At 46.1% G+C, this 23,375-nt stretch overlaps 1 protein-coding gene across 5 annotated transcripts in view; it reads left to right on the plus strand.

Moving 5' to 3' along the window:
* The first annotated feature begins 9,565 nt into the window (after window positions 1-9,565).
* The window catches only part of MECOM (MDS1 and EVI1 complex locus), a 568,679-nt gene continuing 554,869 nt past the window's right edge, over window positions 9,566-23,375 (plus strand). For 4 of the 5 annotated variants that reach the window (XM_029215315.1, XM_029215322.1, XM_029215317.1 and 1 more), the window contains exon 1: window positions 9,566-9,923. In XM_029215315.1, coding sequence (XP_029071148.1) covers window positions 9,887-9,923 — 37 coding nt within the window. In that variant the 5' untranslated portion in view covers window positions 9,566-9,886. The remainder of the gene's footprint in view (window positions 9,924-23,375) is intronic. The other variant, XM_029215318.1, reaches the window with a different exon arrangement.

Here is a 23,375-nt window from a genome sequence, read left to right on the forward strand (position 1 = left end):
TCAATGCCAATTAGTTAGGTGAAAACATGGATATGAGATGGATGGTAATATTTTAACCCATAGACTATTTCTCCTAAATGGGAATAAGCTCAGACCAATTTTAGAATTATCCTTCAGTTTCTTTATGCAACAGAAAATTCTTCCCCAGTTTTGAAAAGTATTTTTAAGAGTGTTTATAGAGTTGATTTGGAAAATTTTCTCTTAAAACCTAGTACAAGAGCATTGTATTTTCTGAAACATTTCAAGACCAAATCCTATCACGTGTCAGACTTCCAGTACATCTACATGAGGCCTCAAAATAGATAATTAGACAGATTGGTTTCTAGCTTCTTCTGTGTACAATTGATTTTCTATACAGAAATTCTTTCTTTCCTAGTCTCAGAACTGTGGTATGCTTCCTTGTCTTCACCTTTGAAAATGGACTGCTTATAAAACATTTGCTAAAAAACATGCATCATCATTTAAAAAAATAGAGCTTTACCTCCATAGGTATGTTTCTGGGAAAAGTGAGTATAAATCAAATTTTTGTAAGTCAAATCATATTTTAAATGTCCCATGGGAACTCATTATTTAATAAAATAGCATGGAGCGAATAGTCACATTGTGATGTGGCTTTTCATAAAGCAGGGCACACCTCTATCACACTCTGTCATGGCTAAAGGAGTTCACTCTATAGCTGAGTTTGAGGGTAACCAGGACTGCCTTGGACCCAAGTCAAGGGAATTAAGTTACTGAGTACTGAGGATCTTGTTACACGGCAGTCTCCTTTATAAGCTGTTTCAGCATGGGTCCTATAGTTTGTGCTTTAAAAAGATGTGGAAAATCTGCTATATCTATATGTTTAAAAGTACATTAATACATTAAGTAAATTAATGTACTTTGATGATGTCTATATTTTCTCATGTCAACCATAATCATTTGTTTGAGTAAAGAATTTTAAAGTACTGCATATGTAAATTTCACAGATCTTTTATTTCCTGGCAGGGATCTAGACTTAATCAATAGTTTCATGTATTGAAAGTAAGGGTAACAGCTAGATTCATGAAAACCAAAATTTAAAAACACTAAACAAACAAAAAAATCAAGTAAACAAAAACCTTTTTTAAAAAAGAGAAAGCACTTACTAATCCCATTAAAAACCACTCTCTATTTGAATTATCTGTGTGGCTTCCATCTCACAGGGAGAGACTATGGTAACATAGACACACTAGACACCTTCAAATGATGACTTTGTATGTATTGTCCTGAAAGACTTGCAATCACATGGCTAAGGGAGAAGCAATGTTTCTGTCAGTGACTCTCAGGGGCCCTCATCATGTGGCCCAGGTCCTGTTGCCTCAGGCTGTCTGGCACAAGGTCAGGACTCTGTCTGTTTGGGATGACCGGGGTATAACCCTGATTCATATAGAGAGCAGGCGCAAGTACACAAGAATCCCTTAAAAATATGTAGCTAAAAATCCAACCACACACACACACTGGTACCCGTTCAAACTGCAGTGTTAAGATCTAGTTGCAGCAGCAAGTTTTATATATATCAAATGTCTCAGGCTTCAGCTATTTGAGGGGACAGTCTGCTGAGAAAAGAAAAAAAAAATCTCATTACAGATGGGAAAGGGAAGGGCAGTGTCCAAGATCCCTGACACACACACACACACACACACACACACGTTATAAGCCTTTTCATTGTGCCAAATTACAAATGTTAGAGCTTGGAGCTCTGAATAGCTCCATTTGTTAAATTTCTACTATGTAGCCGGCACTAAATACTAAGCACTTGGTATACATTATCTTTTTTTTCATAATTAAAAATATTATTTATTTATTTATTTTTGGCTGTGTTGGGTCTTTGTTGCTGCGTGTGGGCTTTCTCTAGTTGCTGTTCGTAGAGGCTACTCTTTGTTGCAGTGTGCGGGCTTCTCATTGTGGTGGCTTCTCTTGTTGCGGAGCACAGGGTCTAGGCGTGAGGGCTTCAGTAGTTGTAGCATGCGGGCTCAGTAGTTGTGGCTTGCGGGCTTTAGAGCAGAGGCTCAGTAGTTGTGGTGCACAGGCTTAGTTGCTCTGTGGCATGTGGGATCTTCCCGGACCAGGGCTTGAACCCACGTCCCCTGCATTGGCAGGCCGGATTCTTAACCACTGTGCCGCCAGGGATGCCCCTGTATATATTATCTTTAATCTTTGCAATAATTTTGTAAGATATACATAATTATCCCCGTCATACAGAGGAGAAAATGGGGACTCAGAGACATTCAGTAACTTACCTAATGTTACAGAGCTGGTAAAGGTAGGACTGGGATTTGAACCTCCAAAGGTTTGATTCTTAAGGTCTTGGAACTCTATTTTGCTCTCCCAGAGTTTGTCTAACTTATAACAGCCCCCAAATCTGAACACTGCCATCTTTTCCTAACATTGGTAACCATGGCTTCCAAAAAAGTTCTAGGATCTTTGGTGGTATTTGTCTTTTTTGCAGACCCTGAAAAGGGCTCACTTAATTTTATTTTACAAAATCTAGCTTTTAAACATCTTAAACATTTCAGCTACTGACCACTTAGAATGCGGAGATTTCCAGGCTTCAGGACCAACTCTCTTAGTCACAAAATTAGAATATGAAGATGTCACACAGTCTTCTGAATTCCTTTTCTCCCAGATTAAGAACCTTTTCTCTAGAGAATTCTATAGAAGAGAAAACTAGAACTCAAATGTTTATACAAAGAGCTTCAAATTTGGCTAAATTCTTGGTTCAGGATATCGGATGTGTGAGTTCAAGCACCTTCCAGAGAGAGACAACAACAGACTAAGTGCCTAGTGATGTAAAGCATTGTGCTAGTCTATGGAAGGGGGAGTTGAGAAAAAGAGGTTAACAGTTGCTTCAGCTTTACAGTTCACAAAACATTTTTATACACTAATCCCAAGGGTAAAGGAATGACTCCATGCTGTAGTGAGAAAACAAAGCTTAGAGAATATAGGCATGGTCTCCTTCAAGAAGCCTACAGCTGAGAGGGGAAGGAAGACGTGTAAACAAAGAACTCTAATCTAAGGAGGGAGAAATACATGTCATACACTTGACAGCAAAATACAGGGGGGTGAGAGGGAATTGGAGGGGGCTGTCAATCAGACCAAGGTCCGGGACGGCCTCACTGGTGGCAGACGGGGGCCAGAGGAGTTGTAGCTTTTAACGGGATAGGTTCATTCACTCCACCCTTTCCCGTGACCAAGGCAGAAAGCAGGATTTAAAATGAGGTTATCATGGAGGTGTCATGTTCCAAGACCCGAGAAAGAAAACCCGGCCAGGCACATTCTACAGCAGTGCTTCTCCAACTTCAGTGTTCAAGCGAACCACCTGTTGAGATGCTGATTTTGATTTAGTCAGTCTGGGTTGGCACATGAGATTCTTTTTGTTCTCCTGAAGTCCAGGTCATGCTTGATGTGGCTGGTCGCGGGCCACACTTGGAGGAGAATCCACTTCACCTGGGAGCGTGTTAGGAATGCAGACTGCTTAGGTCTCACTCTAGACTTACTGAATCAGAATCCGCTTTTAAACAAGATCCCCGGGGGGTTACATGCACATTTAACTTCGAGGAGCACTTCTCTGGCATAGTCTTTGTTCAGTAGAAGGGACCCAAGGAGGTCCGGACGTTTCCGGGCATCGCACACCCGCACTCCGCTTTCTCTCCGGAGCTCCTGTTCCCACCGGCAGAGATTCGTGCCCCCCCGAAGCTACTCCTCCGGATGCTAAACCAGTAGCAGCTCCAGGAGTTGATCGCCTCGTCATCCTCCTTGCTGGGTTTCTTTTCACCTCAACACACGCTTCCCCGGGGCGCTCCAGCTGTTTCCCACCCCCACGCCCTGGCGGCTACTGTGCACAGCTGGAGACCTACGCCGCGGGCGCACCCGGAGCTGCGGCGGCCGGGGAAGCCAGGCGGGGGCGCCGCAGACTAAGGCTGTGCGGGACGAGGCCTTTCCGAGCCCGAGAGGGCGGCGGGAGCGACGGGCGGGGGAGCGCGAGCTCCGCATCTGGTGCCAACCAGCGCGGCCCTGGCGCGGCCACACATTCCCACACCGCGGGAGCTGCGGCTCGCTACCTGGGAGGTGGCGCGCATCACCCCAACCTGTGTTTCATAAACCCGTCGGAAAACAGTTCCCAGCCTCGAGGGCCAGTAATCAGCCAGACCTTCTCTCGAAAGAACTGCTGATTATAATCCCCGAGCTGGGAAAGGGCCTCGGGGGCCTAGATTTTAAGTCGACTATGTAATATCATTATCATTATTATTGAAAGTCAGCCACCTCGCTCCCCCCCTTCCCTTACATACCTTTCTGAAGTTGAGGAGGGGGTATTGAAGGACCAGAGGGTGGGAGCAGTATTGTAGTATCTAACGATTTGCTAAGAAATACGGGACCGAAAACGCAATTTACAAAACGGCGAGTTTCACAAGGTCGAGAAGGTAAATGGGCAGAAAACGCGCGGCCGCCGAAGCCCCGCAGCGCGTGCTCGCCGGAGCGGGCTGGCCCCGAGCGCGCCTCTCTCCTGCCGCGCCCCTGGGGCAGCGCGAGGATTTCGCAGGAAGAGGAGGCTGCCTGGATGCTTTGACCCGGCGTCCAAGCGCCGCGGAGAGGGGCATCCCGCCGCCCCGCACCCCCTGCGGCGGGCTGCGCCCCTTTCCCGGCAGGTCACGGAAACCAAGCTAGCCCCGCGCCTCGCCCGCCCGGCGCAGCCCAGCACAGTCTCCTCGTCCGCGCTTGAAGCGCTCATTTCACCGCGAGCTTCCCTTTCAGGGCAAAGCGCAGCGGACGGTTTCAAGTTAACACCTTCACGCTGCCACTGCAGCGGGGATGTGCGCGTTTCCCCCTGCGTGGGTGTATGAGTGTGTGTTTTTCACAGGCTAAAGGGACAGTCTTAACATTTATTAAAGCCTACGTTCTCTGTCTCGAGGCTTATCGGGTTTGTCCAAACTTTTGTGACTCGTGTGTGTGTGTGTGTTTGTGTGTGTGTGTGCGCGCGCGTCTCCACCCTCCTCTTGCCTCCCCACCCCCGCCCGTGCAGGGCGAAGTAGTCCTATATAGCGATGATAAATATCCCTGTTGATCACTTGATTGATTACCTCCCTGAAAGGTCACGCGGGCTCGCAGTAATTTCCTTTTGCCTAAGGCTCCCTTTTCACTTTTACTCCGGCACAACAGCTCCGAGTACACGGGATCTTTATTTTTTATTTTAACCCCTAAATGCAACCCCTCCCGAAAACAATGCACACAAGAAAAATCGAATAGAATCAACTCGAGACCTTTTAGCTCACTCGTAGCCGCCCTCCCCATCTCGCTCCTTTCTTTCTTCTGGCTCCCGCCCCCTCCTACTCCGGCCCCCTCTCCCCAACTCAAATGTATTCTGGACACTGTTTAATAGATGAGTGTCTTGCAAGTAAACTCAGGCGTCCCTTGGGTCTGCATTTCATGTCTGTGACTCTCTCTCTTTCTCTCCCGTGGACAAAAAATTCGGATTTAAACCACTAGACAAGCTATTAATTTAGCTAGACTACCCAGGGTCCTGAACCCAATTAATTTCTAATAATTATAGCCCAAGGGGGCTAGATAGATCTCCCTGCCTCCTTCTTTCATTGCCACTCCACGCCACCGAGGTCAGCATATAATAATAAAGTGTATATTTTGAAAGCGATCTCTAGAACAGTGAGTTATTGCAATGAATGAAAATTGTTTCCATTTTGGCTAATTGAGCCGATGGCCGATAGCTAGAGCTCTGAGACTAAATAAAGAGGACTGTTTCATTTCAACATGAAGAAACCCCTGCCTAGCTCTGGTCACCCAGCGAGAGTTTAATTTCTTAACAGCCAAACTGAAACCCCGCGTTGGGTAAACAGTATTAATAATTGCATTACAATGATTAAATTAATCTTGCTGGTAGCCAAGAGAATATAGGTTGTGATTGAATAGCAAGATGTAAAGTTCACTGCACAAAGACAATAGGCCAAAAAATACCTCCTTAAAGAATTCAAACTTTCTTCCAAAGATACTGTGGGGCTGGTTCAATCATGGTGCGAGGAAAGGAAAATTTCCTGTTGCATGTAATGTATTGAACATCGGTTCTTTGCTGTTTCTAGCATTAATTAGAGAAATATAGTTGGAAAAAAAGGTATACTTGTCCTGTTCTCTTCTTCAACGACCCATCTTTCTTCCAACTCCCATCTCGAGTTCTCCGCTTCTGCTTTTAAAAAAAGAAAAAAAAATCCGAAAGAAAAAAAATGACAGTAGTAAAACAAGTAAATCCAAACAGCCCGTAAACTCATCGACTTTCCAAGGACGCATTGCTTCCAGGATGCCAGCTTCCGTGGGAGGAAACGCAAGAAAACGTGGGACACATGCTACTGCCCCTTAAGGAAACGAATTGCACCAGGAGAGGGAAAGGCGGACGGTGTGGGGGCGGGCAGCGAGGGCAGCTCCGCCAACTTGTTGGAGGCCTCTTTTCTGTTGCGCCAGCGACAGCTTAGACGGGACGTCAAAGGGTGTCGGGAACCCCAGGGGCCGCTGAACAGAAAGTCACCTGCTTGGGTCTCACGGCTGAGACTTGGGACAGGTGGAACTGACGGGGTCCAGGCACTTGGGAGTGGGAACCCACCGGGCTTGGCGCGCAGGGGTTCCCGCGCTGCAGGCGGTGAGCGCAGTCCGCTGCTGCTGGGCGTTTGCTCCATCAGGTTAAACACACTTGAACTAGCACGTTAGTTCTTTTATTAACACTCACTTAGGGCAGAAAGCACATGAAAGAAAGAAAGAAAGAAAGAAAGAAAGAAAGAAAGAAAGAAAGAAGAGAGAGAAAGAAAGAAAGGAAGGAAGGAAGGAAGAAAGAAAGAAAGAAAAGAAAAGAAACCCAGCTTTCAGGTTGAAAATAAAAATGACGATTTCGTGAATACTTTTGTTCAACAACAACAACAAAAAGAATGATGCCTTATCTTTCACAATGCTTTGGCACGAGGGCACAGAGGAGTTTGTGTTTATTATTTCGGTTAGAATATGTTGGATTCGCTCGTATACGGAAACTCTTGTAAAGACCAGGCAAAAGACCCTTTCGCTGAAGCGACCGCGACCCCAGGGATTTTAAAAACCAGAAGGGGAGGGTGCTCCAGCCGCACCTCACTCCCCCCACCCCATACCCTCTAGAAAAGCTTCAACGACGGAGATCTTTGAAGTTGGGGGCATCAGCTTTGATTTTCTTTAGTTTTCCATATCCCACCCAGTTCTCCTCACAGCCCCCATCTCACCCCCTGACCCGCCACGTGGTTTATAATTTCTCAGCCGAAACAACCACCGCAGCTTTACGTGTGGGTCTTGTATTTAATCTTGGGTTTGATTACATGGTACCTTCATTTCCTAGGAAATTCCCCGTCCCTCCTCTTAACCTCCTCTCTGCAGTGGGACCCGGATATAGACCCCCTGGGGATGAGATGAAAGGAATCAAGTAGAAAAGTGGAGGGGAAGGTGGTAACTGCTTTTATTTTTTTTCAGCCCCCCCATCCCCCCCGGAGTGAGAAGGTGAAATGAAACGTCCCAGGCAGAGCCTCCTCCTGTCCAGGGCGCTCTTTGGTCCTTAGTGGACTCCACCTCCCCTCCTGAAGGCCAAGGACCTTTAGGTTCTGATAGCTGGGAGGGGCTTGATCCTTCGGGCTGCCCCTCTGTCCTCTGGCCTAGGTGAGGGTCCCCAGAAAGTCCCTTAAATTGATCAGAAGCAGTTTCTCTGAACTTCTTGATGGCCAGTCTAGTGCGTTTCTCTCCCTAGAGATATTACTCCCTTTGGTGAAAGCTCTCAAGCCCCATTTCTCTTTTTCCACCGAGGACATTTACTGGTCGCAGGGAAGGCACTCCTTCATCTAAACTGAGGGAAGCCAGTGAACTCACAATCACAGACCCTGGGCATCTACATTCAGAGTGCTGAAGTGCCTGGTGCTTTTGCACCAGCTGAATGTATAAGCACAACACCTGTATGTACAGGGCAATAGAAATTGTAGGAGGACTGGAAACATCCCGAACCCCCAACTTGCCTCTTTAGTCCAGAGGGGATGATAGAGTTCTCTTGTGCCCATGTGTTTGGGCACCAGAGCCTTCTCTTTTGGAAGCTGTTTTACTCCTACTCTGTGTAATTCCTTCCTTTACCCTTCTCTGCCTCCCCACTTCCCTTCCTCACATTTCAACATTACACATCTGTCTCCCTTGGGACCTGTAGCTTGATTTTCCAGGGACCTGTATCTTACAGCTAAATGCCCCTGGAATTACACAGCTCTGGAGAAAGAGAAGTTGATGGGTATCCCTGGCAGGGTGAATCTTTCGAATTTTAATTTCCTGCAAGCCATTGATGGATAATACCTTTTGGGGTTGACCCTTGCTATTTGTTCATTCACATCCCCAGTCCTAGTTTTGATAATAAATGACAACAGGTACAACTGAGCCTTCTCAGTTATCTTCCTTCCCCTACTCTGCCTTTGCCAAACTCTCGCCCAGGACCTGATATTCTTTTCTCTTTCCTTTAACTTGAACATCAAGGATGTATCGTTGCAGCACAGAGACAAAAAGATTGTAATTTTCTTTTATGGTGTCTGACAGGGTTTACAACAGATATTAATGGAGACATAAATAGCTCATGGAAGGCACTGAACGAAATTGTTTAGTGCAAGGAGGTTGTACCAAGAGAAAATCCATACATATTTGGGGTTGATTCATACCTTGAACACAGCTAGCTCCTTTAAGAGGTCCCCATTTCTGCGTGCCCACTTCTTTGGTAAATCCTGTAATTAAAGCAAATTTCAACAATGTATTTTTTAAGAGGTGTGGGGGGATTTCTCCCCCACTTCCTCCTTCTTGTGACCCGGGAGGTCGTGGGTTTAAGCGAGTAAGTGAAATTGCAGGCAGGCTGAGCTGCAACAGGAGGCGATGGGGGCAGCGGTGGGGGAGGCCGGAAGGTGACAGCCGACCTCAGGGAAGGCAGAAGGTCTTGGATGTCAAATGCCCAAGCTTTCCGGGACCTGGGAATCAAGGGTGATCATCACTACTTGGTGAGAATAGACCAACTGATATGTTACAAGGATGGCAGAAAACGTTGGCATTACACCTAAAGTCAAGGAAGAAACATTTATTCTGCTTTCAACTCTGAAAGCAGAAGCCGCAATAGCTTCAGTAGCAGTAACAGCGGCAGCAGATTTCCCGAAGTTCAGGATGATTCTCACTTTCTCCTGGATCGCTCGCCCGAGAGTCCGGTCCTTCTAGTTCTTTAGTGTGGGAAAGATTTTAAACGTCCTCTCCCCTCCCCCCACTTCTTGCTTTTCCCCAAGGACGGTATAGAAAATTTCCTGCACTTTATGTTGGGATAAACAATAATACTAATAATACAAGCTTACTGGTGATTCCAACACGAAATCAATCATTTGCCCTAGTCTTTTCATTTCTTTCTTTTTTTTTTTTTTGGGCGAGGTGTCTGCTCCCCTCCGACTCCCTGTGCTCGCTCCCCGCCCCCCGCCGCCCTCCCCGTGGCTCCCTTTCTCCGCCTCCTCGGCGATTGCCATCTGACAAGATCTCCAAATCAAAGTGATAAATCGCTCCAAACTTTTTTTGGCGGCGTTGAGATGTTGGAGGGGCGTCTAGCGCGCATGTGCGAAGGTGTCCAAACTGACAATGCTGGAGAGATAGCGAGTGTGGATTGAGAGAAAGGGAGAGAGGGAGGGAGAGAGAGTGAAAGAGGGAAAGACAGAGAGTGAGTGTGTGTAAGTGTGTGTGTGAGAGAGAGAGAGAGAGAGAGAGAGGAGAGGGAGGGAGCGAGAGGGAGAGCAAAAGAAGGAAAAGATCCAAGAAAAAAAAAACCCAACCACACACCAGCGGCTGCAGGACTGGGCACAGCATGAGATCCAAAGGCAGGGCAAGGAAACTGGCCACAAGTAGGTGCAATATCCCTTTTCTATTGGCTTTCACCCTCCTCTGCCATCTTGCATATCTGTCTACAGCGCTCCGGGAGGGAGCGCGGGGCTGCCTCTCGCGCCGGGGCCCCGGGCGGAGGGCAGGCGCAGAGCAGACCCAGCAACCTGCCGGTCCCAGCCTCCGCGCCGGCCGCCCGAGCTCTCGCTCCTTGTTTGGGCGCCAGAGGAGCCGGGGCAGCCCTCAAACCCCGTGCACGGACCAGCTGTGGCAACCCCGGGGTGGGGGCGGGGTGGGGGCAGCAAAGACCTGGGTGGGAGGGAGGAGAGAGCGCGAGAGCGAGCGGGAAGGGGTGGGGTGGGGTGGGGGGTGGGGGAGAGGATACGCGAGAGTCTCCCCCTCCCCTCTCCTTCCCCCCAGGCGGAGGAGAGTTGCCTCTGGCCAACCAGCTGGTCCCGGGTGTGGGAGGGGGAGCGGGGAATGGGGTGGGGGGCGGGCTGGGGAGAGGAGGCTTTTCGCGTCTGGGTTTGTTTCTGGGGTTTGGGGTGGGTGGCAGGCTCGCAGGGAGCCTCAGTGGCGGCGGCGGCGGCGGGCATCAGTGGTGGAGTTGGGAAAAGTTGCGAGGCGGCCGCTGGAAGTTGCGCGGGCTGGCGGGCTGCGCCGAGCGGCAGTTGCGGTAGTGGGCGCTGTGCGCTCGGCCGTGCACTCAGGCGTGCGCCGCGAGGCGGGAGGACTGGGGTGGGGAGTTGGGGAGACGAGGGTGGAGGCTGTAGTCTGGTGGGGGTGGGGTGGGGAGGCACGGGCAGAGCCGAGCTACCGGCTCAGCAGAGCTGCGGGCAGGTGGGGAGAGAAGAGGCCCCGCGAGCGCCTGGAGAGCCGGGAGTGGAGGGCGCACAGCCAGCGGCGACAGCCGCCGAGGAGAAGGAGGCCGAAAGGGCGCGCTCCGGCCCGCGAGCTCCAGGCTGGCTGGGCGCCGAGTGACCCCCAGGGGGCGGGCTGCAGGGACACTGGGCCGCGGAGAGGGTACGGCGGAGCCTCCCGCGCTACTTCTGGACGTGGCCGAGGTCTCGGGTCACTAACCCTCCCCGGCGCCCCCTGCCTGCCCGGCGTGGAGCGGCCTTCGTCACGCGGGACAAGGGCTATCGAGTTCGGGGCGGGGGCGACGGTACGCCCATCCCCCACTCTTCTCGCAGAAATGTTGGGTGACTTTGCCCGGCCTTGCCCGCCGAGCCGACACTGTCCGAGAAAGCTAGCGCCTCAGCCGGGACTGTAGGCGACGGGACTGGGTTTGTCTAAATGCTTCTACCTCGAGTCTAAGGGTACCCAGCGGTGCCGAGAACTGGAGCAATCTGGAGCAGTCCAAAGCGCTCCTCTTCAAGGTGTCAGCACGCGGGCCTGGAGCAGCCTCGGAAAAGCAAAGGCCGACGTTCGCTCTTCCCCTCGCTGAAAACAGAACTCTAATTGTTTTGCTTGTGGACCAGAGAAAGTAGAGATGGGGTGGTGGGGTGGGATGCTTCACTCAAGTGAAATCCCCAGTCTCTCCCACCCCTGTGTATTAAAGCCAAGTACGCCCCGCGCCTTCCCGCCTTTGGTGTCCCCGCCACAGCCGCGCGGCAGGCAGAGGCACCTCGGCGGGCTCGGTTTCTTTGGCGGTAAGCGTCCGCGGTCTAGCCCGGCGAGATGCTGTCATCATAGGCGTCTTTCCAGCGCTTCTTCCAGTCCTCACCCAAGCACTCCCTCATGCCCAAATACGTTTCCTTTCGCTCTGGTCTCAGGGATCAACCTATGTATAGGGCTCTTTGGGTCATCAGTTCATCTAATTCTCTTTCGGATATTGTTCATTTCACTTAGCTTGGATAGTGTCAAAGCGCGCCAGTGGAACTTCTATTTTTCCTGTTTGCGTTTAATGGGGCCGATGTCTTTATTTTCATCTGAGGAGGAATAAATGTACATATGCTCGGAGGCCTGGGGGCTTCAATTCCGACTGAAGGTTAGGCGTGTGTGTGTGTGTGTGTATGTATGTGTGTGTGGTTGGGGGGACGAGGCGGGGGTGGGAGAGCCGATTTCAACGCTGCCTAAGTTGTGAAATGAAAGCCGAACGCTTCGCGTGCCTCATTGCCTGGTATCCGCCGAAGTGAAAGCAGAGCACAAAACCCTTCGAATTTCTTGGGCAACTTTTCCGACTATTTTAATTACCAAGCTGTACGCTGCCGTATTAAAACATTCCCGCACGCACAGGCCACTCAACATCCAGAAACCGAGCCCGGTTTCCGATCTGATGATACTTGTCATTCATCCAGAGGGAGACCCGTTTATTTTGTCTCTAGTGTTTCTAAGGATGCTGCTGCGGCTTTCTGATAACTAGATGCGAACTCTTACAAACTTTTCTTGCTAAGCCTCAGGTTCTCGCTCGCTGCTCCAGCTGTTGCCGCCGCGGCTGCCTTTCTCAGACAGGAGCGCTGCTTTATGCAATTCTTCAGTTGCAGTCTGGGTAATAAAGGAAATCATATTAAAACTAAGGATTTTTTTGTATTTTAAAGCGCTATTTCCTTCCCTAGCGTAGTGCGTGAGTTTCCTAGCGCATGGCGGAGACAGTCGGTTACCCCTGCTGTGAATCTAACGAAAACTTTGTGGCTGTGTCTGCACCGGTTTCTTTCTTTCTCTGGGTTAGGAAGAGGCAGTGTGATCAGCATACTTTAAAAAACAAAACCACCTTTCTTGTTGAAAAAGTAAACATTGCAATGGAATCAAATCACTTAGAAACAGTCGTTTTCTTGATAGATTGTTATTCTTTTTGTGTTTTGTAAATTTCTTTGGTGGCCAAGTCCTGTCGCGATCTTGGCTATGGTACAGCATTCCATGAACCCAAACTAGGGACCACAGACCCTGAAAGTACCCGCTGAAGTTAAACTCAGACTGAATGCACAGCCTACTTCCCAACTTACAGGGCTTGTTCTTTTTTTTTTTTTTTTTACACAATAGTTAAAACCGATAAATTGGTTGCAAATCATTTGGGAGGAATAAACCATTTCATTAAAAAAATAAAGAAGGGAAAAGCAAGAAGATTGACATTTGTACTGTCTAAAGCCCTTGGCCTTTATTCCCACCTTTAAGAAAAGAAAACTAAAGCCAAGCAGGCTCTGGCAGCGCCGTGAGGCTTCCCAGCCGTTTTCTTGGGCGGCAAGGACAGCACCTGGGCCGTGCCAGAAATGCCAGTTGCAACTGTTTTCTTCTGGTGATGGGAAAGAAGTGAAGCTGGATCTGCCCAGCATGTCTAGGGCCCGAAACACCGAAGGAACCCCACTTCCCTAAAGTGACACCCGGCAGGGTTTCAATCACAGCAATGAACGAGTTGCAACGAATAACCCCCCTCCGCCTTAGCTACCGGGCCCGCAGAAGTCTCGTAAAGACCCAGAAGGCGATGCGATTAGCAAGACCCCGGCAAGGCGGGAAGGGGGGGGCACTTGTTACTTGTACACTTGATCTCTGTTTAAAAAGAGGCTGTGAAGTAGGTAAGGTAGATGACGACCCTTCCTCTCGCGCTTTAATTCCTCACCTTAGCAGCCCAATACCTAAGGTAGTAAAGGAACCGCAAGCCCAGGTTCCAGCCTCTACTGCCCCTATGCCCAACTACTTGCGTTTTCCTTCATCCTTAAAGTAACTCAGATTAAAACACAGAGCTTTGTTTAAAACACGTATTTTATTTGTTTACTTCAGACTGCTTTTGAGGAGGGAAAAAGCGTTTGCCCTACGGAGGCAGAGGCCCCTTTTAGGAAGGCGGTTAATTTGCCATTACTTGACCATTACCCTGGCTTAGGACTTCTTTATTGCATTTGGCACTTGGAGCGCAGTCTTCCTGCAGCATTTTGATGTGTTTCGCCAAAAAAAAAAAAAAAAAAAAATCTGTGTTTAGGGGAAGGTTAACAATGCTTTTCATTTCCCCCTCACGCTCATCGTCAACACTGTGGAAGGGGACGGTTCATTAGCTACAGGGGCAGGAAGCCTGGAATAAAAGGCTCCTTTTTCAGGTTTTTATTTGTAGGGGCTGAGGAGTCGCAGGTCTGGGTGACGATGCGCGTGGCGGTGTGTGTATAAGTGTGCGTGATTGTGTCTTTTGCGGGGGGAGCCCAGCTCGCAGGCTTTCTGAGCAGAGTCCTCTCCTTACTGCCTGGGGCACGGCCTCCTCCGCAGACATTCAACACGTAGGACACTAGTCGAATAGAAATGAACGCGTCATTCCATGACATTTTTACTTTCTTCTTCTTTTTTAAAAGTTGATGGTAATAATTCTAAGCAGTTTTTCTTTAAACATCTTGTCGTTTGGGAGTTTATTTTATTTCATTTCTCCGAGTTGGGGCCAGGTTATCCGAGGCTGCAGAAGTTGCCTGGGGTAGGAAGGCCACACAGCTGGGGACTCCCGGCTCCGTCCCCCCGGGCAAGTAGGGAAAAGGAGGGCAAGAGAGCACCGACTTGTTGCCCTCTGCACGCCTGGCCCAGGCTCCTCTCTTCCCACACCTCCTTCGTTTTGCCTCTGCTGGAAGCGGGCCCTGAAGTGAGGAAACTTGACTTGTCATCTTCTGGCCAATGGCTCTTACCCTGTTCCCAAGGTACTCAGGGCCTGGCAGAGCCCTATTCCCAAGAGCTGGGTACACCCTCCCACCCCTCCCATCAGAACCCACTGTGATGGGGCCTGGGGGTGGAGCTGGGGAGGCCCTAGAGAGCAGGGAGGTAGTGCTCCCCCAGGCCTCCCCACACCTCCCTCCTCCAGCTGCTGGGCTCCTGGCTCCCAAGCTCAGGCCAGAAAGCTTCTTGCCTCTTCATCCTCAGAGGTGCTGCGCGCCTGGCGCGCTGCTTCCCTTGGAGCCGGGTTTGCATTGACCGTGTACAGCACAGGAACACATGCGCCCTCACACACACTCACAGCTCAGGGGTTCAGGAACATCAAGTGCGGAGGGCGGGCACACACTCATTCACTCTTCCTGGCAGGGCAGGCCCCTTCCTAGCCCACCGGGCAGGGAAGAGAAGGGCTAGTGGGGAGATGGGGCGGGAGGAGACAGTCACACTCTAAGGACGCCAGGCACATTTTTCTGGAGAGGTGGTTAACCCTTCCTGGGCTGAAAGCGAGGCTCTAGGCCCTTTCTACAAAGATCTGTGGAGTCTGCTTTTCTTTTCGGCTGGGTGGCCCAGTATGAATCATTAGTTCCCTTCCCACTCCATTTGCCAAGGTCCTCTTTCTAAAATTAGATTTTCCCCTTCCCACTCTTCTGGCCTTCTGAGTTTACCAGGGAGTTCTCAAGGAAATTGGCTGGGTAGTGAGAAGAAGTGTGAGGAAGAGGATAAAAATGAGACAAACAAATGGAACAAAACACGAGAGGGGAGAAAGGAAGAGAGAAACAGCATGTTTCTTCTTCCAGATCCCCAGTTTGCACACAGATGGGTATTATATTTTTTCCCCCAGTAAATGATAAAAGTGTAATCCTTGTTAATTACCTTTGCTTACATGCCATACAAGAAACTTCAGAGACGTTTCTACATAAGGAAGAAACTGTTTACAAAACTCTTTCAAAAGTGTGACATATTGCTCCAGTTCAGCACTAAAAAGCTAAACACACTTACCCTCCTTTGAAGTGCCCTGGCTAGGGCAGCTTATTTGAGTGCGGTTCAGATATTGCTGTGGGTATAACTAATGGCCTCTACCTATTTAGCTCAAGTGGGAGGAGAGAAAGGCCTGAATTCCTTGTCCAATGGGTCCCTCTGGAGACTGGGTTCTGGCTCCTGGCCAGTTCTGTACAATGTCAACATTGAATATTTGAATTCCCAGACTCTATTTAACAAGTTTCTAAATAAATAAACTCATTGTGTGTCTGTGTTTAAAATTATTTCACCTCTTCCATAAAAGCTACAGCATCTTATTACATTGGCCTTGCAAGTTGATTTTTAAAAAAATAAACAAACAAACAGAACATAAGGCATTTTAATAGGCAGACCTGAACAACATGTGTGTTTTGCAAAGACATTCTCTTAACGTGTGGCTGAGTAGGTGCTATTTAGAGGGATCTTGGGCTGTTCTGTGTGATGTGGTAGTGAATTATATTAAAAAACCAAGCTAAGTTCAGAAAGTCAGTGCAATATTAATCACATCCAAAGGGAGGCTTGACTGTGTAACTGTACTGTCTTTAGATATTTGATAATATTGCCTGCTGGGTCCTACAGGACAGAGAGCTTCACTGATGTGTCCTAAATGGCTATCTGTAGGCTTCTGCACTCCATAAGCATTGGCAGGTGTGGAGCTCTGCCCAGATGGAGTTTTGTTTTTGGGCATTTTTATTCATCTATCTTTGTCTGCCTTTGTAAGTTGGAAGGGGTAGATACACATGTGTTATCCTAATATTTCAGTCTGGTTTTGAAATGGACCACACGAATCCTATGTTTTTACTAATCTCTCAGCATTTGAACATCCACAGCATTTTTATTCAGATGGGAACATACTTGTTCTAAGAAGTACACACTTAATTAAAAAGAAAATGCAAGTTCTGGTCCTCTTTAAAGTGTGGACCCCATCTGGAGTTGTTAGGAAAGGAAGTAGAATTCACTGTAATTTATGTGGATAAAGGACAACATTATTAAAAAGAATGGGATTTGAAAGGGCACATAGCAAAACCTATAATATTTAGCTGGTAACATGGAGATCTCAAAGCCAAGAAAAAATTACCACCAACCCATGCAAACCCTAAAATAGATTACAATGACCTCAGCCATTTTCATTTTCAAAAATAATAGCCATGATTAAAATGGGGGGAGTGTTTTACTTGGAACCGTACCCTTCTGTGTTATTATCAAAGCTGTTTTGTGGTTAAAGAACTGTTTCATTATAGAAAAAAAAAGCAAGTGAATTTTAATCAAATTCCTGACTCTTCAAAAGCTCTCATTCTTGAATTACTTCTTACTTTGATTTTAGTTATTCTCCTTATCCATCCGCAAATGTGCTGCTCTTGGCTTGTGTACTCAGCTAAATCCTTGACTACTAACTTTTGAAACAATTCTAAAGGAGAAATCTTATTTAGAGAAGCGACTTTTATTAATTCTTGCAGTCACACCTGCCTAGGCCTCGCTGGCTATGTAATAGGAAGGACCAAAGCTTTCTTAACCTGTTCAAGAACCTGCGTAAAGGAATTGATTTTGTAAGTTAAGGTTGTTCCAAGTGTGACATTTATGAAAGTCTTTGTACATAGCCCTTGGTGGGCTTTGGCGACGGGCAGGCTTAGGAAACAAATAATTGGTGAGCAGGAATGAGCCACGTTTCCTGGTCATGAACATTACCCATGTGCTCATCAGAGACTGCATCTGGGTGTGGTCCCTGACTGAATAGCCAGGTCATCTTCAAGCTATTGAATGACTCTGAGCTCCAGGATCTTTCCTTGTAAAGTTAAGAGTTACAGTACCACTTTCTTGGGCCGCTGTAAGGGTTAAACGGAGTAAATGTACCCATCATACCTCAGTCACAAGCTGTCATTCAATAAATCTCAGTCACTTCCCTTCTGATAGATCAGTTCCATTTTCTGAAGAGGATTTTTTAGACATCCTCCCCTCCTCCCCGTTCTGTTGTTATGCAGTCGCAGTTTTAGAAGTATTTGCATGTATATAGTAAGCAGTTTGTATGTCCCCTCATAAATCACACCCTCAGGATAAATGGGATTTATCTAAAATTTGGGCACATCAAAACTGTCTACACCAAGCCAAACTAGGCAGTACATTTATTCTGAAAACTTGAGAATCTTCCTTTGCCCTTTTTTGGGGGAGGGAAGGGGCACTGTGTGAATAAAGTGACTGAGATGTCAGCTTTGCTCCCCAGGTGCATGTACACAGCCTAAATTCAGTTGTGCGTATCCTCCGTTTGTCAGGACCCCTCGTGGATGAAAATTTTACTTTTAAGGCACTGAGTTTTGTAAGTCACTTTACTACTCTAGCTGAGTTGCTCTTCTCTAAATGAGGGGATTGGACTAGAGCAGAGCTTGTAAACTCAAAGGCCTACGGGAGTTGGCAGGTACGACAAATGAGTGAGGCAAGGTGGTATGCGCACTAGCTCTCTTATTTTTATTGAAAATTTTGACGCCCAGCCTTTGTACTCCAGAACAAGAGGCAGTGGTAGGGCTGTGGCAAAAGCTGGGCCTTCAAGACTTCTCTTAAGCTGCCCCAGCTTGCTTCTGCCATTTGGGAAAGGGCGCCCAGTGCCGCTAGGTCTTCCTTTTTTTTTTTTGGTGAACCAGAACACACACATTTATTAAGTTCCCTGTGTTACATGGGTGCAGTTTGTGGCACCCCAAAACAATGACAATAGCAACATCAAAGACCACTGATCACAGATCACCATAACAAATATACTAATATGAGAAGTTTGAAATACAATGAGAATTACTAAAATGCAACACAGAGACATGAAGTAAGCAAATGCTGTTGGAAAAACAGCACTGATAGACTTGCTTGAGGCATGGTTCCCACAAGCCTTCAAATTGTAAAAAACCAAAATACCTGTAGGTCTTCCATTTTTAAGAGAAGCCACATATCTGGATTATGCTGTGAATTTTTCTCTACTTTAAAATGTTGACTCAATTTAAACAACAACAAACAACATTCTGCAGGCCCAACCAAACACCTCTGTCTGTCATGTATATAGTTCAGGGACCCTGGTTTTTGCAATGTCTGGATTAGATGATTTCCAAAGGTCCTTCAAAGTTCCAACATTTTACGATATCCACAAGGCTTCCTGGATATTACCTTGTATTTTTAAGATCTATATCTTCCTCCTCCTCCCCAAAGTTACTGTGTGTGTGTGTTTTGATAGGTGGAAGTACTTATTACAGAATCTGATATCTGGCCATTTATCTGGAAAAAAAGTCTTTCTCAGCCATGTTGTGTCTTTCTTTCCCTCCACGCTGCTTCATCATTAATTGGCTTAAGAAAATAAACTGAAACACTCACTCCCCATCTCATAGCCACTGGCTGCCATTCTTCCTTATTTCTCACTCATCCCAATTCTTTGATTTGTGGGCTAGGGGTTGGGCAGTAAATCATTAGGAGACAGTTTTCTGTGGTTTTCCTCAGTGGGAGAAGAAGTCATTTGGCTACTGTGGGTATAACAGAGGAAGAGTTCACCCCTGCCCCCTAGGAGGGTCTAGATGTTACGTCCTGTACATCTGTAACTGAAGAACCCAACTGACTTTTAAGACGTGAACCTAAGATGGAGAAATCAGTTTTTAAGGGACGGATGTATTATTTGACAAGAGTGGCTCTCCTTGCAGGAAGATTATACATGTCAGGGAGCATTTGAAAATAAACATACATTATTGTGTTTATTGTCATGATTTGTATTTCTAGCAGAAGTGGTGGGTGAAGAACAGGTAAAATTAAATCCCGGGGACTAAAAGTGCCAAGTATGGTGATGGAATACTGATACAACCGATTCTCCCAATAAAGCCTGGAAGAAGAGTTCTATAATATCTAAATCAGCACTACAGTCAAAGGACTGGTCAATAAATACTTGCTACTTTCAGTTAACATTGTTGGAAAAATCATCACGTAAAGCAATGCTTGTAGAGTAGTGATGAACCATGCTTGTAAGCATTATACGAGGGTTATGAGATACCCAGCTCCCAATTTTTACACCTGATACTGAAGCCCAGAATTTTTAGCCCGGCCTTTGAGGACCTCCCACACTTGAGTCAGATGGTGATTCTGAGCCCAGGTTCTGAGTTAGATTGGCCTGGCTTTGAATCCTGACTCCACCATTTACTAACTGGGTGAAATAAAGGTGAGCCAGTTAATTTTTCTGTGCTATAGTTTCCTTAATTATAGACTAAAGATATTTACTTCATGTGAGGATTTGATGAACTAATGCATTTAAAGTGCTTTTTTTTTTTTTGTGGTACACGGGCCCCTCACTGTTGTGGCCTCTCCCGTTGCGGAGCACAGGCTCCGGACGCGCAGGCTCAGCGGCCATGGCTCACGGGCCCAGCCGCTCCGCGGCATGTGGGATCCTCCCGGACCGGGGCACGAACCTGTGTCCCCTGCATCGGCAGGCGGACTCTCAACCAATGTGCCATCAGGGAAGCCCTAAAGTGCTTTAAATATACTAAGAACATGTTGATTATTATTTTATAAAATTTTCAGGCTTATTTGTCTCCTTATCCAAATTAGTCCATTCAACCTGACTCGTTTAATCATTTTACTTCTCACTCTCTTGTCAGCCTAGTCTTGTGTTTCCATCTTCCAGCCTTTGGCCACGATGTTGCCATATTCTGTAGACCTACCCATACTGTGCTTTGACCATCAATATCTAACTCCTTTAAGATTTAGTTTAAACCCTTCTTTCTTCATGAGGTTCATCCTCATCCCTCCTGTAGACGTGCTTTCTCTATGTCTTTTCATTCCAATAGTATGGAATTATTTTTACCTATCATCGTTTGGGCATTTTGTTATAAATTCCTTGTCTTCACTAACTGTATCTTCTTTTTCGAGCTAAACTGTAAAACTCCTGGAGAGTCCATTTCTGTTTTGTACAGTGCCTGTTTCTATGTTTTGTATATGGCAGATATCAGTATAGTTAGGTGATGGTGGTTAGCGATGGCCTTTGGTGGATTATGGGAACCCCTTCAGTTTCTTTGCCTGTAAAACCTTCGTAGTCAGGTAATGTCAGCACTAGAACTCTGGGATATTTGACACTTTAATTGCATACTAAATCCACAGTTGGCTTATTTTGACAGTGATAAACCACCTGGAAAACACATTTGGAAAGTAGAGTATTATTCCTAATTTTCACCAATAAATGCTACTCATTTTGCCAGTGCAGGTATAACCCATGGCTTCTCACTTAAATTACAAATTGTTATTGATCCACATTTGATCTTAAGGTTTATCAAACTCTGTACTGTACCTGGTTCTGGAGACTGTCAGTGGAATCGAGGTAGAGGTGGTGAAACAGTTTGTGGACTCATGTAATTCCTAGGGACTTGGGGGTAGTCAGCTTCACAAAGGTCATCAGAAGCCCAGTTTTTAGATAAATTCTAACGCTAATTCAGGCAGTACTAATATAGATCATAGCAACAATAATTTTGCTGCATATTTTAATGTTCATTTATAATGAAAGCCTCTTTCAATTTAAGGCTGACAAAATGATGTTTCATTAAATCTTATTTAACTGATCAAATTAATCCCACCCACCCAATGGGGCCCCCTTAATTCAGATGCAACCATGTCTTTCTCCCCTTGAATCCCTACACCCCTTTCCCCCACCCACCATTTTACAAATCTCTCATCTCTGTGGAGAAAACAGGGCTATTTGTGCCTTGGATAACTGTCCTCAAGCTCTGAATGATTGCAGGGTTTCAGTTCCTGTTAGAAGTTTTCTTCTCCCAAGACCAGCCTGGTGTGACTTTTTATTTTATATTGGAGTATAGTTGATTAACAATGTTGTGTTAGTTTCAGGTGTACAACAAAGTGATTCAGTTATACATATACGTGTATTTATTCTTTTTCAAATTCTTTTCCCAGTTAGGTTATTACAGAATATTGAGCAGAGTTCCCTGTACTATACAGTAGTTCCCTGTTGGTTATCCATTTTAAATATAGCAGCCTGTACACGTCAATCCCAAACTCCGTAACAATCCCTCTCCACCACTCTTCCTCCCGGAAACCATATGTTCGTTCTCTAAGTCTGTGAGTCTGTTTCTATTCTGTAAATATGTTCATTTGTATCATTTTTTTTAAGATTCTGCCCATAAGCCATATGATATGATATTTCTCTTTCTCTGTCTGATGTACTTCACTCAGTATGACAACCTCTAGGTCTGTGCATATGGCTGAAAATGGCATTATTACATTTAATCAGTGGGGTGTGACTTTTTGTCCTGCTCTTAGAACTGCTTTTAAGGCATTAGGAGGCCCTTTAAATAAGGGAAGAGACTAAGAACCACGATTTTTAAATTTTATTTTACATATTTATTTATTTTATTGGAGTAGAGTTGCTTTACAATGTTGTGTTGGTTTCTGCTGTACAGCAAAGTGAATCAATTATATGTATACATATATCCCCTCTTTTTTAGATTTCCTTCCCATTTAGGCCACCGCAGATCGAGTGTATACAGTAGGAAGAACCACGATTTTATACTTTGGTGCTGATTATAGACTTTACCTTTGGCAGGAGCTATGAAATTTAGTAATAAAATGTTTCATGATAAGATGATAACAAAAATGGAGGGATTGAGCAACTATCTTTGTATCTGGAAGCATCATGGTTTTTAACCTTGTTCTGGGTCTCAGACCCCTGCAAGAATCTGATAAAAGGTATGAAGTCTCTCTCTAGAAAATACAAATATGTATACAAGTTTTCATGCAATTTCAGTGGTTCATGGACTTCTAAATTCCAGCCATAGGTATTATAATGGTTCACTCATGTGACCAGACTTGCTGTACCCTAGTATGTTTGTTATATAATGTCTTTTAAGTCTTTATCAATATTTTTTCATTATTTTAGAAATATTTTTTCTGCTTACAAAATTCATACTTGTTCTAATAATTTAAAAACTGCAAAAATTATCACACAGGAAATGAAAGCTCTTGGTAGTTTACCCTCTTTTGTCACACACTGCCTGCAGATGGCTACTATACACCGTTTAGTGTGGTGCGTCTATTAGCATATATATGTATATATATATATATAAATTTATAACTTTTTACAGCGAGTTGCTTTTTTCTATTTAAAAACTTAATCATATACCTTTGACCCTTCCCCGTCACTATGTATCAATCTAACCCATTCTTCTAAAGGCAGCAGATCCTCCACTGTTTGGATGTGACACATTTTACTGAACCGTTCCCCTATGGATGACATTTGAGTAGTTTCCCATTTTCAGAACAGGGCAGAGAAGTTCCCCAAACCAGGACTCTAAGGGAAAATGAAAGTGAAGTGTACAATTAAAGGAAGCTCACAGTTCAGGGTGAAGTGTGCTGGCCTCTGAGCCGTGGACACAGTGGGACTTTGGGAAGGTCATGGAGGGTTGCCTCACCCTGTCAGGACAGATCCGATTTCCAGGCATCTTTACCCACTGAGGTCCAAGGGTCAAAGCCAGAGCTAAGGTACATCTTTGTGAGATCCACTGTGATATATCACTGATATTTCAAGCTTCCTGGATTGTTCTGGACTTCATATTTATGCCCATTTCCATTTTCTGCTGCTGCTCACGACAGGCTATAGCTGAAATCAATTCACATACCCCTAACTGGATAAGGACAAGTAAGTTGTCAGGGTTTCAAATCTCAAGTTTTTGTTTTTGTTTTTAAATTACGATTTCTTTGCATGTACATTATTATCACTCTGTCCTATCCTGTATATACAGCTTAAACCAACTGATGGGACTAGATAAATGCAGAAGGTTATCGGAAGCCAATCAAAAATGTATTCGTGTTCTTAAAAAAATTAC

Source organism: Monodon monoceros, unplaced genomic scaffold (assembly GCF_005190385.1).
Source record: "Monodon monoceros isolate NGI ecotype Baffin Bay Population unplaced genomic scaffold, NGI_Narwhal_1 Super_Scaffold_11, whole genome shotgun sequence".
Taxonomy (NCBI): domain Eukaryota; kingdom Metazoa; phylum Chordata; class Mammalia; order Artiodactyla; family Monodontidae; genus Monodon; species Monodon monoceros.